The sequence below is a fragment of the Pinus tabuliformis genome, chromosome 7, assembly GCF_031772625.1.
Source record: "Pinus tabuliformis cultivar Carrire ecotype Pingquan chromosome 7, CPIR1, whole genome shotgun sequence".
NCBI lineage: Eukaryota > Viridiplantae > Streptophyta > Pinopsida > Pinales > Pinaceae > Pinus > Pinus tabuliformis.
The window spans coordinates 1,651,355,761-1,651,378,981 of record NC_142293.1 but is presented as its reverse complement, the minus strand read 5'-3'; the positions used below and the strand labels follow the sequence as shown (position 1 = coordinate 1,651,378,981).

The window sequence follows — 23,221 nt, the reverse complement described above, 5'->3', positions numbered from 1 at the left end:
AGCTATTGTTCATTCACTTTATTGTTAGTTAGATTAGATTAGCTAGGACTTTGATTACTTGCAAGACTTTGTTGATTCAGTTGAATGTATACGGTGCAGAGCATCTCTACCACTCTTTCATCCACCTAAGCTTCAACAGATCCATCTGCTCCATCTCCTAGCTAGGTTCCTCGTCTCACATCTGTCCTTTTGCCCACGTAACCCTACATTTTTGTGCAATCATTGTTTCAGCCTTCTTTGAGCCAATTTAGCCATCTACACCTTCTCACCACTCCATCCACTAGTCCCTGGGCCACTTCAGACCCCTATCCTACCTCCATATCCATTCATGCATCTTCCCTCACTCGCCCATCCTCAAGAATCCAATTTTTAAACATCTTGTAAAAATTTTTGAACATCTTGTAGAAATTCTTGAACATCTTGTAGAACCCCTACAGACTTCCTGTAGAAGCTCACAAATGAGGTTTCTTGATAGCCAAACTTTGTGAAACTCTCTAGAAGGGTGTTAGGGTCTCCTTAGACCCTCTCTGAACCTTCCTGACTTCTTCCAAGCATTTCTCCTCCTTGATCCACCCATGCACAGTCAAAGAACAGTGAAAGCATATGCATGATGAAACTGACGACTTAATCAAAAATACAAAAAGATGTTTTCTTCAGATAGAGGTAGTCTAGACACATGTATTTTACCTTCATAAAAATAATGGCATCTCTTTCAGTAGTTTGCATTCTCTCCTTTGCATCAATAGGACTAGCTGGTAGAATTAGGGTTTGCTAGCGTTTGCGTTTTCCTTCAGTTTTTCAATCTCTTTTCGCAAATAGATTAGCTTCCTTCGAGTTAGCTTTCATCCATCAATTAAAAAGCTTCTTCTAAGAGCTCATAGAAGTTGGCTTAAGCTCCTAGCGGACTTGTGTCAGCTGACCAAGTGACAGCTGCGGCAAGAGCTAGTACTTGTGCATACAGCACCGTCGCTTCCAAGTTTGTTACGAACTACCGGGTTGATAAGTATTAAAGAAGGGAGTTCCAGGAGTTGCAGCATTATTGCTGCAATACTGGAGCTCACCAGTTATGGTGTGCATTTAAAGGGCGGATGGGTTGCTTCCGTTTAACGCGTATCCAAAACTCCTTCCTCCGCAGTTTCGACGGATCTTGGATGCCGCGTGGGAACCTCTAGAAGCTTCTCAGGAATATTCCTGCCAACCGCAAAGATTAGGCACTACGCGTGTTTCGAACATCAAGTGTGTTTTCCTTTTTAGTAGGATATTTTTGATAAATTTGATGTGTTTGCTTCAACAGATTGGTGTCATGTGGACCCAAACCGGATTTGGAACGTGAAAAACGATGCACATCTGTCGTTGTACAGATACACGTTGCTGCATTGTGATGCAAATGCCAATTGTGTGGTAGGTTTTGTTCAACCGTGCAGCTCTAAGGTTGGATTCCTAAAAGCTAAATATGCGTTAGCCAAACAACTAAAGTTATTAGCTATGAGCTATGCTATTTGTTTATTGGAGAGACTGTCGTCATCTATGTGTTTTTGAATTGCCCATGATGCTAATAAGGTAATAGCATTTGATGTCTCTTCTTGGGACATGTAGTTTGGAAAAAACATAAGATTTTCAGGCAAAATTTGGATTGCCCTAGAGATGGCAGCAGGCCGTACTCTGGATGATCTGCTTGAACTTTCTCCTCCTGTGATAAGGCCTAGTTTAGGGTTTCTAAGTGTATTCTTCCACACCCCTTGTCACGCCCCCAAGCCGGCGGTAGTCTTTCAACTGCTCTTAGCGAGGTGCGGCACCACCGAACACTTTCTTTTGACCAATACTTATGTTCGTGGACTACGCCTAACCACTTACTCCTACTTAGTTTGTGTTTCACGACCAAGTATTATTATGTTATCCTTTATACCAATGAACACCCATACACATTCATTATCAACAACAATTATAAATGATGAACACAATTGCACAGTATAAAGGGAGGGGCAACTCCCTGAACAATGAGTCTGCCCGATAATATATTATACAACAGTTTAAAAAGCTTTACAAGTATACTTGGAAACCCCAAGTTTCATACTTAGCCAAATTTACAATCTAAGACAAAGCTCGGTTGCCTAGCTTGTCGGCACCTCTGCATGGTCGCCACACAACTCACCAACGCTTCGTTCACCTTGTCGCACGATCGTGTTGTTTGCCCAACTCGAGCGCGCCTCCAAGTCACCACACACGGGCGCCTCTACCCGAGACACCTCCGTTCACAGTCTCAACACTTCACCAAGTCACCGTGCACACTTGCACACCGGGCGGGCACTCACCCAAGCCACCCAAGAACCCGTGCCAATTCGTCACACAAACCGGGTGCCACACACCCATGCAAGCCTTCACTCAACCACCGGGCGCTCCTGCCTGCACCTTCACCCACAACCGAGATAAACGAGTCACTTCCGTGCAACCGTGCCCAAGAATTGGTGCATCCGTATCTGCGCCTTTCTCCTCTTGGATTTGCGCACTAGAACTGTGCCTATCTCCTTAGCAAAGATGTTAGCGAATGAGTGATGCTCTAAATGAGAGTCAACGCACTGTACTATATACCAAGTGTAGGGCGTAGTCTAGGCTGCCCAGCCGACTCGCCGAAAGCCCCTACGCCATCGCATAAGCTTCCAGTATCATTTCGGTCCCTTCATTGATGTAGGTCGGCCTCCATACAAGCTCCACGCCATATATACACTCGCTCTTCACTTCCTTGTGCGCATAATACATCGCACATCCAAGTCGTGAGCTCATCCTCCAACATAACCGCAGTCACACTTCTCCAAAACGCGCGCCCGAGGGATGAACCGCTCGTCGCACCGAACCGTGAGAACACAGGTCGTTACATCCTCCTCCACCTGAAATCGTTGTCGTCCTCGATAACATACCATCGTGGTAGCCGTCCACCAAGATCATCATCAATGTCTATCTCATCCTCGGTCCATGATGTCAACTCTTCCACATACTGCAAACATCCCTGCAACATATGTAGAACTCCATCTCCACCATGTGTTGTCCTCATCCTGTGAATTGTCCTCCTCGTCTGCCTGATGCCAGCATCTCTTCGTGCATTTCCGGACCCCATGTTTGAACTAATTCGGTAGCTAATCCAACTGTCACGCTCAAGCCATGAGAGTGAACATCCTTATGCCTTCACCAGTCTATCTCGGATTCCTGCCACATCCCGGACTCACCAAGAATCTCATCACCATGTTCAGGTCCATGGAAACTCCATCCCATCTACAATATGTCATGATGCTTGATGCCAAGCCATCCCTGCACCATCTGTCATACCTGCTCAACCTGTTTTAAGGGACTCACTACCATGAGCAGCTAACAAAGAGCCCCATCTTCTTGTCCATCTAAGAAGATGTGGAGGGAGTAGAGCTTGAAGGCTCACCCTCATTAATCATCTCAATCCATCTGTCAGGATCTTCTATCTTCATCCTCTTTAGATAAGTGACCCGATCCCCCCCCCGGACATTCGGCCTCACGTATGTCTCCTCATCATCATCATCATCCTCGACCACTTCTAGCCTTCTTGACAAATCCAAGATACTATATGAAAGTGTCCTGATGACCAATGATTGCTCGGTAAGCTTTGTCTCAACCGTAGACAACCGCTTACTCATATCTTCCATCCGCTTCTCATCCTCCATTTGCATCACTGCCAACTTACAATCAAGCCTTGTCACTCCAATGGTTGGTACACCAATGGGTACATCCTCCCTTCCATCGTAAATGTACAACTTCCTCAAATGTGGAACAATCATAGCATCAAAATGTTTCATGAATTCCATTTGCAGCACAGCTTCGTAGTCATCAATCCACACTATAGTGAAGTCGACCTTCCCTGTCCACTCACCAAGTGTCGTGTCCACCTTTTCAGCTATACCAAGAACATTATCAGGAGGAGAATTGACTGTCTTCATCTGTGCCTTCACCGGTACAAATTTCAGCCCAATTCTTCTCGCAGTATCTTCTCCCATGAAGTTGTGAGAAGCCCCACTATCCACCATAGTGAGTATATCAGCACCTCCAACCTTCATTCGAACATACTCCAACCTGTTCCTCTCAGGATCCCTCCGAGAGACCACCTCTGTAGCAGCACCACCACCAAGTATCTGCATCATCCCCACAGAAGCTTCTTCATTCTTCGCATTAGATTGTGCAATCGCAGCCACTTTCGGTCTAGAAGGACAATTCTTCACCGTATGTGGTCCAGCACATATCCAACACTTCAAGGCTTTCTTCGTCTTCGAATTATCATCTGATTTCGAAGCATCATCCTTCTTCTTATCTTTCGGCTTATCGGACTTCTTCTTCCTATCATCAGAAGTCTCATCATAATGCTCCACCAACCTGTCCACAACAGCAAAAGCTTCCTCAAGTGTTCTAATCCTCTGCCTCTTCACTTCATTGCGTGCCCAAGGCTTCAACCCAATAATGAAATTGAACACCTTGTCCCTCTCCGCCATGTCAGGAAGTTCCAGAACCGCACTTGCAAACTCCCGCTGATATGTCTGAAGGTTCCCAGTCTGCTTTATGAACTTAATTTTCATCCTTGCTTACCATGTTTCATCCTGGGGACTGAAATGGTCTGCAAAGCTTTCTGCATGTCATCCCACGAAGTAATGTCACCAGCACTGCCATTGGCAATCTGATCCATCCTTCTTCGCCACCACATCTTAGCATCGTTTGTTAAGAGTTGAGTAGCTGCCTTGACCTTCATCTCATTATCAGATAGACCCAATCGTTCCAAGTATTTCTCCATGTCCCATAGAAAGTTGCCAAGAGTCTTTGCACTCCTTGTACCATCGTAAGATTCCGGTTCCTTGACTTTCACATGAGGCACTCCTCCACCTGAGTTATGCCTCACGACCTTCTTCAACACCGCGATCTCATCTCTGGCTTCATCAAGAGATTTTCGCAAACCCACGATCTCTGTAAGACCTTGGTCTCTTGCCTCTTCAACCTCCTTGACCCTTACTTCAAGTTGTGTACACATAAGATCAGTGTACTCGTGTTGAGTCCGGAGTTCTTCGAGCTCTTCCTTCATCTTCGAATTGGCCTCTTACTCCTTATTGAACAAATCCATCTTCTTATTCCAGGAAGTTTCCAAGTCCTCCATCTTCACCAACACTTTTTCCATAAGTGCTATAGTAGCATCCTGCACATCGTGACTAGACCCAGCCTGAGATTCAGCTGCCATTGCTAACAGCTTCCTTCTTCTTTGCGATCTAGTTTCGACCATCCAATAGCTTCACCAAGATGCCTGCAACCTGAACCAGCTCTTGTTCCACTTGTATGTGAAACAGCTTCCTTCACCTGCAAGTACCTGCTTCACTGTCACCAACTGTCAAGCTTCTTCAACCCTGAATCAGCTTCAATGTCCAGCTCCAATCGAGCTCTGATACCAACTATCACGATAGTGCAGTGGGATCAACACTTCATCGTCAAATCGGTCATCAGCCAGCTCTGATACCACCTTCACTTCGGTGAAGGTGTGTAGCAGCTTCAACCTTCAATGCCTAAATCAGCTCCTCTGATACCCCCTGTCACGCCCCCAAGCCGGCGGTAGTCTTTCAACCGCTCTTAGCGAGGTGCAGCACCATCGAACACTTTCTTTTCACCAATACTTATGTTCATGGACTACGCATAAACACTTACTCCTACTTAGTTTGTGTTTTGCGACCAAGTATTATTATGTTATCCTTTATACCCATGAACACCCATACACATTCATTATCAACAACAATTATAAATGATGAACACAATTGCACAGTATAAAGGGAGGGGCAACTCCCTGAACAATGAGTCTGCCCGATAATATATTATACAACAGTTTACAAAGCTAAACAAGTATACTTGGGAACCCCAAGTTTCATACTTAGCCAAATTTACAATCCAAGGCAAAACTCGGTTGCCTAGCTCGTCGGCACCTCTACACGGTCGCCGCACGACTCACCAACGCTTCGTTCACCTTGTCGCACGATTGTGTTGTTTGCCCAACTCGGGCGTGCCTCCAAGTCGTCACACACGGGCGCCTCTACCTGAGACACACCTCCGTTCACAATCTCAACACTTCACCAAGTCACCGTGCACACTTGCACACCGGGCGGGCGCTCACCCGAGCCACCCAAGAACCTGTGCCAAGTCGTCACATAAACCAGGTGCCACACACTCGTGCACGCCTTCACTCAACCACCGGGTGCTCCTGCCTGCACCTTCACCCACAACCGAGATAAACGAGTCACTTCCATGCAACCGTGCCCAAGAATGGGCACATTCGTATCTGTGCCTTTCTCCTCTTGGATTTGCACACTAGAACTGTGCCTATCTCCTTGGTGAAGATGTTAGCGAATGAGTGATGCTCCAAATGAGAGTCAACGCACTGTAATATATACCAAGTGTGGGGCATAGTCTAGGCTGCCCAGCCGACTCGCCCAAAGCCCCTACGCCATCGCATAAGCTTCATATATCATGTCGGCCCCTTCATTGATGTAGGTCGACCTCCATACAAGCTCCACGCCATATATACACTCGCTCTTCACTTCCTTGTGCGCATAATACATCGCACATCCAAGTCGTGAGCTCATCCTCCAACATAACCGCAGTCACACTTCTCCAAAACGCGCGCCCGAGGGATGAACCGCTCGTTGCACAAACCGGGAGAACGCAGGTCGTTACAACCCTGCTGTCACGCCCCTAGGCCGGTGGTAGTCTTTCAACCGCTCTTGGCGAGGTGCGGCACCACCGAACACTTTCTTTTCACCAATACTTATGTTCATGGACTACGCTTAACCATTAGTCTACTTAGTTTGTTTTTCGCAACCAAGTATTATTATGTTTTCTTTATACCAATGACCACCCATACACATTCATTATCATCAGCAATTATAAACAAAGAACACAATTGCACAGTATAAATGGAGGGGAAACTCCCTGAACAATGAGTCTGCTCGAATACAATATATTATAATGTTTACAAAGCTTTACAAGTATACTTGTAAACACCAAGTTTCATACTTAGCCAATTTTACAACTTTGTCACGCCACTGTGTGACAACCAAGATTTCCTTGCCCAAGTTGGGCCGGTGCACCTTCACATGAGCTGCCTTTCCGCACTTCACAACCGAACCTTGTTTCGTGCACGACGGGTGGGTGACTCCACCAAGTCACCAAGGCACCCTCTTACTTCGCACCCGGCTTCACCAATGTTCCACCGTTCAACCTTCGCACGGTAGTCTCACCCGAGTCCCACCGTTTACAACTTTGCACAATGGGCGGACCCTCACAACCCGTGACAACTACGGCCGCCCGGCGCCTTCACTCGTGCATCGGCGCCTCTCACCTTCCTGCAAGAATCGTGCTGCCTAAACGAGCTGCCCAAGACTTGGGCGCATACAACCTATGCCTTCTCTTCTTGCTGCAGCCCCTTTACCTCGCACTACTTCGTAGAAGACTTGTAAACGCTTGCCTTCACTCGTTCTCCTTCTGAACAATGGGCGCTCCTACCCACACCTTCACCCGAGACCTATGTGATTATCTTTGTGCGGCCTTGCCCAAGGTTGGGCGCATAGAGCTGCGCCTTCCCTTCCTCGCTACGGCTACACTTTAACTTCGCACTTCCTCCTTGAGTTGCTTGTTCAAAAGCTTGAGCGATTCCAAATGCACCCAACATATATGTGTTGTAGTGTGTCGTGCCATTACCACGGCCGACCCTTGTTTCAAGCTAACCGACGCCCTTGGTTGGTCAGCTCATCGACCAACGCTCCAATTCATAACTTCCACCGTCGGCTCGTTAAGGATGAACGCCCTCACTCGTTCATCGTATAAACCATGTAGCTCACTCCTCCTCTATGCGCATTTTTACTTATCACTTTGCGCATTTGGTCCAAGCTCGCACTTCGCTTATGTTTTCCATCTCGACCCTTGCCAAACGAGTCGCACCTTGTGCCGGAGGTCGCAGTAAGAACCGCAGGTCCTTACATCCTCCCCCACTTAAAATCATTGTCGTCCTCGACGATATCTTGTCCCGGCAACCAACTGTCACCAAGATCACCATACCAAGGTATACACCCCATCGGTATGCCATACACCGAAAACCATCTCAATCCATGACCATCGACCATCTCGTTGCAATCTCCACACGCTGCTCCCCATCGCGGAAGGTTGGTCCCTCCATCTCAAGCTACATTCTTGCTGCAACCTCTCGTGTCGACCTCATCATGTGTCTTCCTTGTGTGAACTGCTGCCATGATACTCCAACACAATGCTAACACATCTCTGTACATTGAGCTCCCTCATGTCTGAACTAGTTGGGTACCTAATCCAACTGTCACGCTCAAACCATGAGAATGCACATCCTCATGCCATCATTAGTCGTTTCTCAGAACATCTCGTCATATCCTCAACTCGATCGAGAATCCATCTCCATACAAGTAAGCCATGCTCAGGTCCATGAAGTAGTCTCCATCTCATCTGCAACATGCTGTCCATGATGTTTGGTGTCAATGTGCTGCATGAAATCAGCTGCATCTATCCCAACATCATCATCCATCTACAAAACATCCATCTCCTCAAGGTGAAGAGATCATCTCCTCAAACTCCGACTCTCGATGTGCCACATCCAGGTCCATGAAGTCACCTCCATCATATCTGTATGTGCCATCCCTCAAGTCTGCCATAGAAACAAGTATACACCTGTCTCATCTATCCATGTGCTGCCCATGATCATAGATCAATCAGCTCCCATGTGTCAAAAGTGGTTGAGTCTTGGCTCAACCCATGCCCAAGTGTTGTCACCAAGGCATCATCATCGTTGTAACTCCATCACTCCAAAGTGTCTCATATCGATCCTCCACATCAAGTCACTCTTCCAAGCCACACCCATACATGTACTTGAAAGTATGCACCCCATCCTACATCAAAGTCTCTGACCTCAGCTCCTCAATGCATCAGATCCTCCAAGTCCACTATATATGAAGTCCCTAAAAGTCACAACCTCATGTCATCATGAGCTCCATAAGGCATCTCCAACCAACACCTCAGCGAGCATACAAGTCTCGGCCCAAAGGTCTTTGCAGGATGCCTCAGCTCTCCATGTAGTAGGAATGCTCCATAGTCTGCTCACAACTCCATCCAAGTCTATGTCATTGTTGTACATAAGTGCACAACCTCTCCATCGGCTCATAAGTAAAACATCTCCATGTCACACCAGCAAATCCACCTGCACAACATCCCTGCCTTGGCACTCCTCATTGGATGTCCATAAATGACACCTCTACAAGTGCTCCTGCATCATGTCCCTGCAGAAGACTGCCAAGCTCCATGTCTCGAGCCTGATGTCCATGACTAACTTTCCCATGTAGTCTAACCAAGTAGACTCATCACAATAATCGGTCATCCTCATCCAAGTCTGCAATCTTCAGTCTAGTGAACTTGGTCAGCCAACCATATCATCACCATCACGAGTCCCTTCCATCATAGCTCCCTTACTAAAGGTTCCACCAAGACTTTTTCTTGGTCTCGACCATGAGAAGTCCACCCAAATATCATCATACCTCAAGCGTGTGCCCTCTTCCAATATGTCCATGAGTCATGCCGGGCACTTAGCCAATTCTCCATGTGGCTAAAGCATGACCCAATCCTTCGCAACAATCATCATGTTCCTCCCTTGTCACGGGCCTTTGCACCTTTTATCAGAAGGTCACAAACAACCCCAACAAGTCTTGCAACAGTCAACAATCCTTGCTTCTCCATACAAGTTCTCATCATAGACATCCATAGTAAGATTCTCACTAGCATCAACAAACTGACTTTGCTCTTCCCTGCATACGGTCCCTCTACCAAATGCTCAAGTGAAACACAAGTATCAACTGTACTTACATCATCATCATGAGGTTCCTCCATGTGAGTATCCTCATCCATCCATGTCTGCAAACTGCACGATCCTGGTCCAACTTGATCAATCTCAAGTTCATCTTCCATCGTTGTCACATCTGCAACATCCTCAATCACCACGGCTTCCTCTTCCTTATCATCACATTCTGCAGCTTCCTCCTTATGAGTCAAAGCTATGAAATGCTTCTTCTCAAGAGTTAGCCATTTCCACTTCTCTCGAATCAAGTCCTACCTTATCTTCAATTCCTTGAGTTCTGCATCAAACAAGTCCACTTCCTTTGCAAGTCGATAGGCTTCGTCCCTATTCCCGTCAGAAATCCCTTCCTTGACCAAAGCACGAAGAGCATCCTTTGCTTTGAACAAGCCTTTGCCCCATTTTGCAAATCATTGTTCAACCTTACATGATTCTTCAAGTAGACTTCCTTCAAATTCCTTGAAGGTTGCAAAACCCATTTCCTGCAAGATAGACATCCTTCTTGATTCTTCACCAAGTTGCCTGCAACCATGAACCAGCCCTTGTTCCACTTGTATGTGAAACCAGCTTCCTTCACCTGCAAGTACCTGCTTCCACTGTCATCAATTGTCAAGTGCTTACACACTTGCTTCACCCAGCTTCCTGCAAGACTTCTCCAAGTCTTCAGACTAGCTCTGATACCTCCTGTCATGCCCCCAGGCTGACGGTAGTCTTTCAACTGCTCTTGGAGAGGTGCGGAACCACCGAACACTTTCTTTTCACCAATACTTATGTTCGTGGACTACGCCTAACCATTAGTCTACTTAGTTTGTTTTTCGCAACCAAGTATTATTATGTTTCCTTTATACCAATGAACACCCATACACATTCATTATCATCAGCAATTATAAACGAAGAACACAATTGCACAGTATAAAGGGAGGGGCAACTCCCTGAACAATGAGTCTGCCTGAATACAATATATTATAATGTTTACAAAGCTTTACAAGTATACTTGGAAACACCAAGTTTCATACTTAGCCAATTTTACAACTTCATCACACCACCGTGTGACAACCAAGATTTCCTTGCCCAAGATGGGCCAGCGCGCCCTCACACGAGCTGCCTTTCTGCACTTCACAACCGAACCTTGTTTCGTGCACGATGGGCGGGTGGCTCCACCAAGTCACGAAGACACCCTCTTCCTTCGCACCCAGCTTCACCAATGTTCCATCGTTCAACCTTCGCACGGTAGTCTCACCCGAGTCCCACTGTTTACAACTTTGCACGACGGGCGGGCACTCACTTGAGCTACCCAAGAACTTGTGACAACTGCAGGCGCCTGGCGCTTTCACCTGTGTTAGTTTGACAACAAATTGTGAAACCTATTAATGTTCCACTATCTTCCCATTTTAAGCTTTCTTCGGTTTTAAGTCCTAGAGTTGATGAAGATAAGCAGTATATGTCTCATGTACCATATGCAAATGCTGTAGGCAACTTAATGTATGCAATGGTATCTACAAGACCTGACATTTCACATGCAGTTGGAGTTGTCAGTAGGTTCATGGCAAATCCAGGTAAAGAACATTGGCTACACTTTAACTTCACACTTCCTCCTTGAGTTGCTTGTTCGAAAGCTTGAGCGATTCCAAATGTGCTCAATATATATGCGTTGTAGTGTGTCGTGCCATTACCACGGCCGACCCTTGTTTCAAGCTAACTAACGCCCTTGGTTGGTCAGCTCATCGACCAATGCTCCAATTCATAATTTCCACCGTTGGCTCGTTAAGGATGAACGCCCTCACTCGTTCATCATATAAACCATGTAACTCGCTCCTCCTCTATGCACATTTTTACTTATCACTTCGTGCATTTGGTCCAAGCTTGCACTTTGCTTATGTTTTCCAACTCGGCCCTTGCTAAATGAGTTGCCCTTGTGCCGAAGGTCGCGGTAAGAACCGCAGGTCCTTACACTTGCTTTATCACAACTTTATTTTTTCTTCGTATTAATTATTTGACCTTAATCTTTTCTCCATTTGTCTTTTATCTTGAATGTCCTCACAACATTAATGTTGTTGTTTTACATCCCCTCTATGGAGGGTTGGGTGAAGATGTAAACAATGAGAGAGGTGGAAAAATATCTCTACTCATTTTTTCTGCGCTGGTGAATTAGGTATTATAATATTTATTTGTTGAAATAGTGGTTACCACTATAATACTTTGATTACAAAGATGCTAACGCCAAACCTAAAAGTACCTAACAGATGCCACAACCAAAACCAGAGTACTTATGACAACTTAGGGATCTTGTTTATCTCGTAATGACAAGCCAGGGGTTTTGTTTGTCTCTCCCTAAGATAGCTCCAATTCTTGGAATCAAAGTGTTTCCCTTGCTCACTGAATTTTGCAATCATGCAATTGCCTCCCCATACTTCCTAACTAATCTAGAAATAGGTAGACTTCTCTAAGAATAGAATGAATGAATTGCCAAAAATTGTTATCTTCAAAATTTCCAGACATACATCTATATTTTTAGTTTTAAAAAATTAAAATTTATCTTAAAAATAATTTTGGTTTTTTACATTTTTAATTAAATAAATGTTAAATCTTATTATTATTATTATTTTTAACTAACATTTAATTTTTTACATTTTTAATTAAATTAAAATCCCCGTAATAAATATATTTCATTAATAATGTAACTTAAAAATTAATATAATTCTCCATCGTTTTTTAAAACACTCCATTAAGATTCCGTTATTTTTTCCACGTGTATTCTTCCCTATGTTAGGGAATAACGTTGTCTCCGGAGTCCCATATATAAGCGGAGAAGTTCTCCAACTCATGACTGAGTAACAAATATTATAATAATAAAATAATTTAGAGATAGTCAATCCATACTTCGGCCATGATTGTAAGGTGCAGTGTGTGACGTTGACCTTTTAGGATCCACTTTCACACTAATTAAAGTCGCGCTTTCACATTTGAGTTTCAAATTGAAGTTGAGCTTCCTCTCTCATTTATGTTGCACGTTACTCACGATAGAGTAGTAATGGAGATCTCTTTAATGTTATTCATCATTGGATTAAAATCAAGGCTAATTCCTTGACATTAACTACATGGATATTTAATCCAAAAGCCAACTTTTTGGGGTCGCGGTGCAGTTAACTTTTTAATGGAAAGTTGGGATAAATAAGTTAATTTTATTATTTTAATTAAATAAAATTAAATTTTAAAAATTAAAACTTTAATTAATTTTATGTTTAAATTTTTTTAAAATTTAAATATGATATAAAAAATAGTAAATTAATATAGCAGTATTTTTTGAAAAAAATTAGTTGATTATATTTTAAGATATTGATTTTTTATTCAATCTCTTTAAAATATTTCAAAAAAATCAAACATTATTTTTAAAAGAATTAGATGAAAAATATCATATGAATTAAAAAATGCCAAACTCATATGCCATTGGATAGAGGATTCTTTTATGAATCCAAAGTGATTAACTCAGTGACCTGAGAACAAATTCAACCCTAAGTCTACTAGGGTACAAAATGGAGTTGCAGAAATTTTGCAGAAAGAGTGTTGAAATTGTTAATTAAAACTTAAACACTTGAAGTGTTTCAAATTTAAACAAAAAATACAATTGTGGATTAAATTATTTACATAGTTAAAAATTACATGATTAATTTTAATAAAAATAAATTAAAATATTTACAAATTACTAGATATTGATGATGATGATGATGATGGTTAACGTCCACTGAGACCAAACTTTGGTCTATCGGACCTAGAGAAACAAATTATTTAGTTTGATTTAAGGTTTTATTTCTATGCTCAAAAAGCTTGGAGAGAAGCCTCCCAAGCTCACTGTAATTTTGACATTGTAAAAGGCCAAACTTTGGTCTATCGGACCTAGAGAAACAAATTATTTAGTTTGATTTAAGGTTTTATTTCTATGCTCAAAAAGCTTGGAGAGAAGCCTCCCAAGCTCACTGTAATTTTGACATTGTAAAAGGCTAGGAAGGTCAGTGTTGCGACAAAGATTATGAAACTGAGATCTAATGTGGTTGTATGCGGGGCACTCTAAGAGGAAGTGGTTTTCATCCTCAATGTTCCTATTATCACAGAGATGGCAGATTCTTTCCGTCCATGGTGTTTTAGGAACTGTCCAACGACCTGTTTCACTATGGAGCTCATGAGAGTTCGCTCTAAGCTTTGCTAAATTAATTTTCTTCTTTGAGCTAGCTAAAACAAAGAGATACTTTTGATGTTCTAGGGTGGGGTTGATGACCTTCTTATAATAACTCAATTTTCTTTTAGCCGCTAAATCTTTCTCACACCACATTTTTTCTTTGAACTTTGAAATAACAATATTTTTAATTTTATTAATGTTTTGCAATGCATCGTTCTTGTTGATCTCCCAATGGTTCATCCATGCCCTCGTGTCTTTATACCAACCCCGTTTGAGCCTTAGATGGTTTTGGCTGGAATTTAAAGCTAGCTTGGGAAGTCTATGATCTCCTATGTTATTGAGCTTGTGCTTGTACAACAGAAGCCTAGTCATAGCTAGGCTTTCGATAGGGGAAAGACCTACTTCTATAAGGAGAATAGGGTAGGGTGTATTGCTTTTAATTTTCAGGTTATATGTTATAAAGCGCTTTTGGATTTTCTCAATCTTTCTCCACGATTCTCTAGAGATGTTGCAACCCCAAACCTCACATCCATATAAGATAACAGGAGTGACTAAACTTTCAAAGAGGAACTTCTTTTTTTCCCACATTACGAGGTTTGCCGTTTTACAATTATTTTCAAGACCAAAGTAAGCTTTCCACCCCCCATTAATCCTTTTCTTAATGCCATAGTTCCAGTTGAGATTTTGATGAATATCAATTCCAAGGTACTTGTAAGAATATACTTCCTCCAAGTTATTATTGTCATATATAAAATTAGCGTAGGTGTCCTTCTTGAATTTGATAATCATAACTTTTGTTTTGTCAGTGTTAATAGTCATGCCCATGGTAGAGCAGAAATGCTTAAGAAGTCTAAGCTGCTTATCAAGTTCAGATGGACACCTTGCGAGGAGAACAATATCGTCAGCATAGAGAAGAAGGATGACGACTAGCCCAGCTAAGAGCGTGCCAACACATCCTGCTTCCTCTAAATAACCTTCGAGCTTGTCAATGTAAATGCCAAATAGGGTAGGGGAGAGGGGGCAACCTTGTTTAACTCCAATATTACACTTAATATTTTTCGACCACCCCTCACTGGCAATTACATTCTCGTATAATCTAATAGTGGCAGCTCTCAACTCGAAAGGAACTTTTAGCTCTTCTAATCTATTCTAAAGGTTGTTTCTAGGAACCATATCGAAAGCCTTTCTAAAGTCCACAAAGCAACAAAAAAGATTGGATTTATCATTGCGACATTCCTCCACAATGATTCTAAGTGTAACGAGGTTGTTGAGTGATGCCTTCTAAAACCTGCTTGACCTTTAACCCGCTTATCTTCACTGTCAAGCCATATGTTCAACTTCTTTTCCAAAATACTACCATATAACTTAACTAAGAGAACACTGACATCTACTTAAAAATATCAAATTTTATAAAAACAATATATGATATATTAAAAAAATCAAATTTTATAAAAAATTATGATATATTTGAGATACATTTTTTTTTTTTTTTCAAAAGGTGGAAAAACCTATCAAACTAATTTTGTCAAACCAACAGTGAGGACAGCCATCTCTGGCTGCTATCGGCGAATGTCAGTTGACACATCATTGTTATCAAGGAAAACCACGCCACCTGAAATAACCCGCTGGTGGTCCGTAAGGGAGCAGGCTTTCACTCCTGCCAGATGCCTCTGGGTCTTGGGCCGTTAACCTGTTTCCTTACGTCCGAGGAAGACGAGCTCTTAGCCAAGCAGAAGCAGTTTTAGGGCATACTCCAGGCCCTATATATTTGAGATACATACAATGAAATCTAATTAATTAATTAATTCATATATATATATTGCAAATTAGATATCGATTAATATTTTAACACACAGTAAAGTTGAAACATAATAAGTTTTAATTTTATTAGAATGAAAGGATACGTTTTATATCATTCATTAATATATACATCGATGCTAGGCCCTGCATAATATAAACGTGTGTCATTGACATTGTAACCCAAGAATAGATATGTATACTGTGTCTTCCTTTTATATATATATAATTCTCCATCAACATTCCATTATTTCCACGTGTATTCTTCGCTATATTAACGGATAAACTTGCCTCTCATATATTAGTGATGTTTTCCAACTCATGACTCGTGAACAAATATGATAATAATTTAGTAGTATTTAGAGATGACATCATCGGAAAAAAATATTTTATAAGCATGAAAATGATGTTTTTTATTGTTTAAAAATAAACAATGTGAGGTTATTTTAGTAAAGTTAGGATACAATGTTTTGATTTAGTAGAATATGAATTTTGAATTAAGATGGTGGTTTGATTTAATTCAAAATGATCCATGGCTGGCAAATGTCATTTTCTTCATGACGTTTTTGAAAGGAAAATTTTTACTTGGGATGTTGTAGCGAAAAAATGGATAAGAAGGTTTTTTATTCTATGTTTCAAGTTGTGAACAGTTAATTTATCAGTTATTTATTTATTTTTTCCTTTCTTGTGAATATTAATTGGAAATAGGTTTTGTCAATTCTAAAATTAAAAAGTTGGTGGTTTGGGAATTGTGTTGAAAAAGTTTGTGGCTTTGGGTTTAGAGATTTAATTTTTCTATTTTAAATTTTTTCCGATATTTATGATGTGTGACATTAGTTCAGGGATAAACACATTTCTTTTTCACAATGATTGGGAAGATTTAATAATAATTTTAAGTGAGATGACTCTGTGGAATAATCCTGAAAAAAAGGTTTTATGTACACCTAAACCAGACTAGACTTATTTAAGAAAGCATCAAAACTAGAAATTAAGAGGTTAATTTCCCAAAAGTGCATTGCAGTTACAGACATTTAAGCCTAAATCCTCTGCTGCGCCAGCCATGAGTCGAAATTTCCAAAATGGATGTTGCACAGAATTGTGGATCTGGAAGATATTAATAATTTTATGGCCTGATAATTAAACCCGAATTTAATCTTCAAATAATGCCAATCATAATGTCAGTGGAAATGAGCCTAACCATTCAGAACACAAATCCATGCATTTCTGAACATATTTTCGTAATTTCGTAAGAGTAAAAAATATATTACAGATTTGGGTAATTACAGAAGAAGCAGTCCGTTACAGCGATTATACAGATCACGCATCGATTCCCATAAACAGCTCCCTGATTTTCAAGACTTTCAATTACAGAGGAATAAGTCCGTTACAGGGATTATCCAGATCACGCATCGATTCCCATAAACAGCTCCCTGATTTTCAAGACTTCCAAAAAGATTACGGGACCTGCAGGGAAAACCTTTAACACTCCGCTGACGCAAATCTTTCATTATCACCCTCCGCCCTGAAGCCACTGACAGCAGGAAAAGTAGGGCAAAGGCCATCCAGGAGCTCGCCATTACTGAGACTGCGCTCTTCTGCAATTGGCCGCAGTGTTTTCTCCAAGGGCCGACGTCTTCCCACACATACTCTCCGAGGAGGGGCGATTTCTAGCCACTTCCTATCAGTTGTTACCGTCGTCTTCGGAATCGCCATTAGAGAAACAAAAACCCTAACGACCACCAAACCCTAAGGACAGCACCTGGGCAAACTGCAATCCGAGACGAATTAGAGTGCTTTAGTAAAGTGAAAAACGGTTGCAAGCCAGAGGAGCTAAATCAGATACGAATTAGAGTGCTTTAGTAAAGTGAAAATCCGAGACGAATTAGAGTGCTTTAGTAAAGTGAAAATCGGTTGCAAGCCAGAGGAGCTAAATCAGATACGAATTCTTCAGCTGTGATTCCTGATGATGATTGTGTTATGGTGTGGATTTAAAGGGCAGATGGGTTGCTTCTGTTTAACGCTTCTCCAAAACTCCTTCCTACGCAGTTTTGCTGGATCTTGGATGCCGTGTGGGCACCTCTAGAAGCTTCTCAGGAATATTCCTACCCACCGCAAAGAACAGGCACCAGGCGTGTTCGCAGTAGGATACATGTGATAAATTTGATGTGTTTGCTTCAACAGATTCGGCTCATGTGGACCCAAAACAGATTGAACGTGAAAAACGATGCCCTTCTGTCGTTCTACATATGCACGTTGCTGCATTGCGATGCAAATGCGAGTAGTGTGGTAGGTTTTGTTCAACCGTGCAGCTGTATGATTGGACCCCTAAAAGGTCAAAAGTGTAAACACCTGCATCAAGTATCCTCTATCTCCAAGTGTATTCTTCCACACCCTTGCTTTAAATCACAGCTTTATTTTCTTTTCATATTAATGATTTGACCTTAATCTTTTGTCCATTTGTCTTTTATGATGAATATCCTCACAACATTAATGTTGTTGTCTTACATCCCCTCTATGGAGGGTTGGGTGATGATGTTAACAAGGAGTGGTGGAAAAATCCCTCCACCCATTGCGAGCACATTAATGTAGAAGGTATTGGTATTAACCTATAATAATATTAGTAGATAATATTTATAGCACATTTTTATTATGCTCTTAAAACTAAAGGGCAAATGAAAGGTTATTATCAACGTGTGCAAGTTAAAGGTGGATGATGTTTAGATTCCTACCTATTAGCAAAAAAATTAGAATACTTTTGCGGTAAAATTATATTAGAATATTTTTGAGGTAAAAATTAGAATACTTTTGCGGTAAAATTATATTAGAATATTTTTGAAGTAAAATTGTATTAGTAATAATATTGTTGAGGTGAAATTGTATTTCTAATTTCTGGATATTTGTTGTAACGTGGTTCAAAGAGATTTTTTCAAAGTTCTACTCATTTCTAATTTTAATTTAGAGATGTTTTTTATAAACTTTATAGAAATTTTAATAAATAAATTTAAAGAAAAATTATATTTAAAATGAAGTATTAATAAAAAAAAAATGTTTTTATTAATTTTTGTGGAATTTTTTCTATTAAGGGATATTATATGTATGTGGTCTTATTATAAGTGATGTAATTAGTACAAATTCTAGCACATTACTATAACATGTGGAAGGATACATGTTAACTATTCAATATATTGATTAGTAATGCTAGCAAGAAATTTTTCAATTGTTTTTTATTCTTTCAAAAAAAATTAGTCCAAAATAACTTGATTGTCTCTTTTGGACTGTCAAACTCTTTAATGGAAAACTTTACTCTAGATATTACATTAAATACATTAGAGTTGAAAGCAGAGTAATCTATTATTGTGAGTGTTGTGCACGATATTTGGATGTTTATGGTAGCAAATGTTATTATTATATATGGATGATTAACTCTTCACTGATCATCTCTAGCCAATGCTTACAAGTATCATCCTCCGTGGATGATTGTTAGGGTTTCCTTTGGTGGCTAATTGTTGATGAATGGCATCTTAGTATGTGTTGTACTCTTTTCTAGCAATTATTAAACCTCTCATTGCATACTAACTACCCTCTTACTAGACTTGGGTGTTTTATATGGTTGGGTGGACTCTTTTTGGAATAGTCATTGATTAGATATTTACTTGGTTTGAGAGGTGTAATCTGATGAATATATCTTTCATAACTTGTCATGAGTAATCTTTAGTTGATATGATGTCAATATAAATAGAAACATTATGATGTGTTGATACTTTAGTCTATTTGATACATTATGATGTGTTGATACTTTAGTCTAGTTGATAGGATATGGTACTCTCCACTTACCATCCCCTTATACTTGTTTTTACTAAGGGTTGAGTATGATGAAGCTAGGCACCGATTCAATTACCTACTTTTTTTATAGGGACTAATATTTTCTAATTAATCAATTATATCATTAAAGCTTTTTCATAATAGTTTGATTATGAAAGCCCCAACGCCAAACCTGAAAGTACCTAACATATCCCACAACAAGAGCACCCATGACGAGCCAAAGATCTTGTTTATACCCCTCTCCATGATAGCCCCAACTCTTGGAATCAAAGTGCTTCTCTTATTCATAGAGTCTCAAGTCATGCAACTGCCATGCCCTCCTGCAACACCATAAACAAAAAGACGAGCCAAAGATCTTGTTTATACCCCTCTCCATGATAGCCCCAACTCTTGGAATCAAAGTGCTTCTCTTATTCATAGAGTCTCAAGTCATGCAACTGCCATGCCCTCCTGCAACACCATAAACAAAAAGACCTCAGAGAGCACCTTCGAAACTTCTATACATACATATGCATTCTTAGCTAAGACGTTTGAGATTTATTTTAAATATATATATCTATATATATATAATATTAAATTAATGTTAAATCTCAAACGTATTTTCTTAATTAACGTTTAATTTTTTAATTAAATTGAGATCCTCCTCATATATATATAATATATTTCCTCAATCGGTTTTTAAAACACTCCGTTAACATTCCGTTATTTTTTCCACGTGTATTCTTCCCTATTTTAGGGAATAACGTTGTCACCCGAGTCCCATATATTAACGGAGAAGTTCTCCAACCACTCATGATCGAGTAACAAATATGATAATAATAAAATAATTTACCACTCATGATCGAGTAACAAATATGATAATAATAAAATAATTTAGAGATGGTCAATCCATACTTCGGCCATGATTGTAAGGTGATGTGTGTAATGTTGACCTTTTAGAACCCACTTTCACACCAATTAAAGTTGTGCTTTCACACTAAAATCATTTGAGTTTGAAATTGAAAGTGAGCTTCCTCTCTCATTTATGTTGCACGTTACGATCGAGTAGTAATGGAGATCTTTTTAATTTCATTCATCATTGGATTAAAAGATTCAAGATGATTCCTTGACACTATAGACATGGATATTTAATCTAAAACCTAATTATTGGGATAGCGGTGCAGTTAGCTTTTTAAGCGAAAATTTTTAATTAAAATTAAGGGATAAATAAATCAATTTTAATATTTTTTAATTTTTAGTTAAAATTAAATATAATTCAAAAATTTTAATGTTATATAATAAAGAAAATAGCAACCATTTATCTTAACTGTGTAAGTTAATATAGTTGAAATAATATTATATTTATATATTTAAATATATTAAGTATAATGATTTAAAAAAAAATTATTTTTTTATAATTTAATTTTATAAAATATGTTTTTGAAAATGAAAAAAATAGTGGATTGCTATTTTTTTTAATTCTTACTCTGTGGACATGTGTGGACATGTGTTCTGCAAATGACCATTGCAAGTTGTTTGTTTCAATATTATGTGATATGATAGCCTTTTGCTAAGACCTATCTCCACACATATTCTAGCAAAAGTGAAGACCTCTTTCTCTAATCTTTCTAGGTATTTTTTTTTTTAGTTTTCCCAAAGTGTTTCCAATATCTTCATGGACTTGCTCATGTTAGAAGGGAAGAGGGAAGTTTGCAAACCTCACCCATATTGGCATGATTGATATGACCATAGATGTGCCATCAAACTATGGGAACCAAGGGGTGATTATGTCGAGGAGCACCTTACAGCCCTATGGTGTGATGTAGAAAGTTTGTCAGCATTTTTACATGTAGGCTCAATATGCTCAATTTATATTAATATGTTCAATTTATAAGGCATAAAAAATTTGTAAACATTTATATGCGACCAAATTAACTAATAGGAAAAGGTTAAAAGTAATATAAAGCCCAATATGGGGCAGATGTTGTAGTGTCTATAAAAGGCTAAAAAAATAAAATTCAATTTGTTAATTGTAATTTTTTTATTAATAAAATTACAAATAACATTTTAAATAAAAGAAAGTCATAATATACATACCAAATTAAAATATATAACATATAAGTAGTAGCTATAAGGTAAAATCCATTTTACTTGATATATTAAAATAATGGTTGTGTAATATATATAAATTTAATTAGTAAGCATATTAAAACTTTAATGCTGACGATAAACTTAAAATATAAAAATAAATTGAACTAAGGATATTCACACCCACTTTACTATAGATATTATTAACTTGTAAATAGACTTTGTTACAAAACCATGGGCATATACCATAGCTCATCAATACCACATGCCAAAGAACCATCTCTCATTTCAAAATCAAAATATTTTATAAATATTTTATTTCAATTTAATTTTATAACATTTTGTTAGTTAAATCTAAAAGAAAAAAAATTATAACTAATTGTGAGATATATCTAAACCCACTATCCCATTAAACCACATAAGATATAAATAGTAGCTATAAATTAAAATCCATTTGGCCATATAAATTAAAATAATAATTTTGTAACCATATTTAAATTTCATTAATAAGCACATAAAAACTTAATACTTACAATATAGCAAACTTTTTAACCATGGATATTCATCCCACTTTACCATGGATATTATTAATTTGTAAATAGACTTTGTTACAAACCATGGGCCAATACCATGGCTCATCAATACCACATGCCCAAAAACCATCTCTTATTTCACAATCCAAATATGTTATAACTATAAGCCTATTTTCCACTCCATTATAGTTAAAGGATTCTTAGTTCAACTTAACTTACTTTCTATCTTGAATGCATTCATTTCCATCCTTTTTGTGCCTGTCTAGACAACCTGTTGCCCCCAACCTTTCGTCTTCATGTATATCATTTCTCCATGCTAGTGTGCATCATGTCGCTCATTATTAAGACTGGATCTTTACATTTGCACCAAACGTTTCTCCTTATATTCCGACAGCAAATAACACTTACAGACTCTAGTCTTTGCGAGTGACTAATACTTTAATTGCACTGAGCATGACACTACAGGCGCAATCTAGCATCACTCTTATGAAGAAGAGGAGAAGAGAATTCCGACTAATTTCTCAAGGACTAGAACAAATTAGATTGAATTTTATGAGGGACGTAGCCACTCATTTATAATATTCATATCCGTCGTCCAGCTATTACATGACCAGTGAGTGCCGGTTAAAAGTAAAGATTCGGGTGCAAGTGGACAACTTGCATTATCTCAACCCTTAAAGTCTTTCGACATATGGGGACAAAATCCGACACATTATTACGGGCCCAGTACTGCTTCTTCTTTAAGCTGAGGGTCCACTGCTTTATGTGCAAGAAGGTCTACCATGCAGTTGAGGTATTCGAGCTTATGTTCAATACCAAATTCATAATCGTCTAACCAGACTACCCATCGCATGATGCGAACGTTAATATCAACAAGTTCACGGTTTGCTTTTATCATGCCCGACATGATTTTGAGATTGG

The 23,221-nt window shown here is 39.6% G+C and overlaps 1 protein-coding gene across 1 annotated transcript; it reads right to left on the bottom strand.

Moving 5' to 3' along the window:
• Nucleotides 1–17,076: 17,076 nt before the first annotated feature.
• On the bottom strand, nt 17,077–18,013 carry LOC149254756 (uncharacterized). The gene has a single exon (XM_089457088.1). The coding sequence runs from the start codon at nt 17,589–17,591 to the stop codon at nt 17,358–17,360; it is 234 nt and encodes a 77-aa protein (XP_089313214.1). The 5' UTR covers nt 17,592–18,013; the 3' UTR covers nt 17,077–17,357.
• Between the last annotated feature and the right edge of the window lie 5,208 nt (nt 18,014–23,221).

What these genes read in the sequence shown, in the direction of transcription:
- LOC149254756 (XM_089457088.1), bottom strand. Translation starts at nt 17,591, where the DNA reads ATGGCGATTCCGAAGACGACGGTAACAACTGATAGGAAGTGGCTAGAA.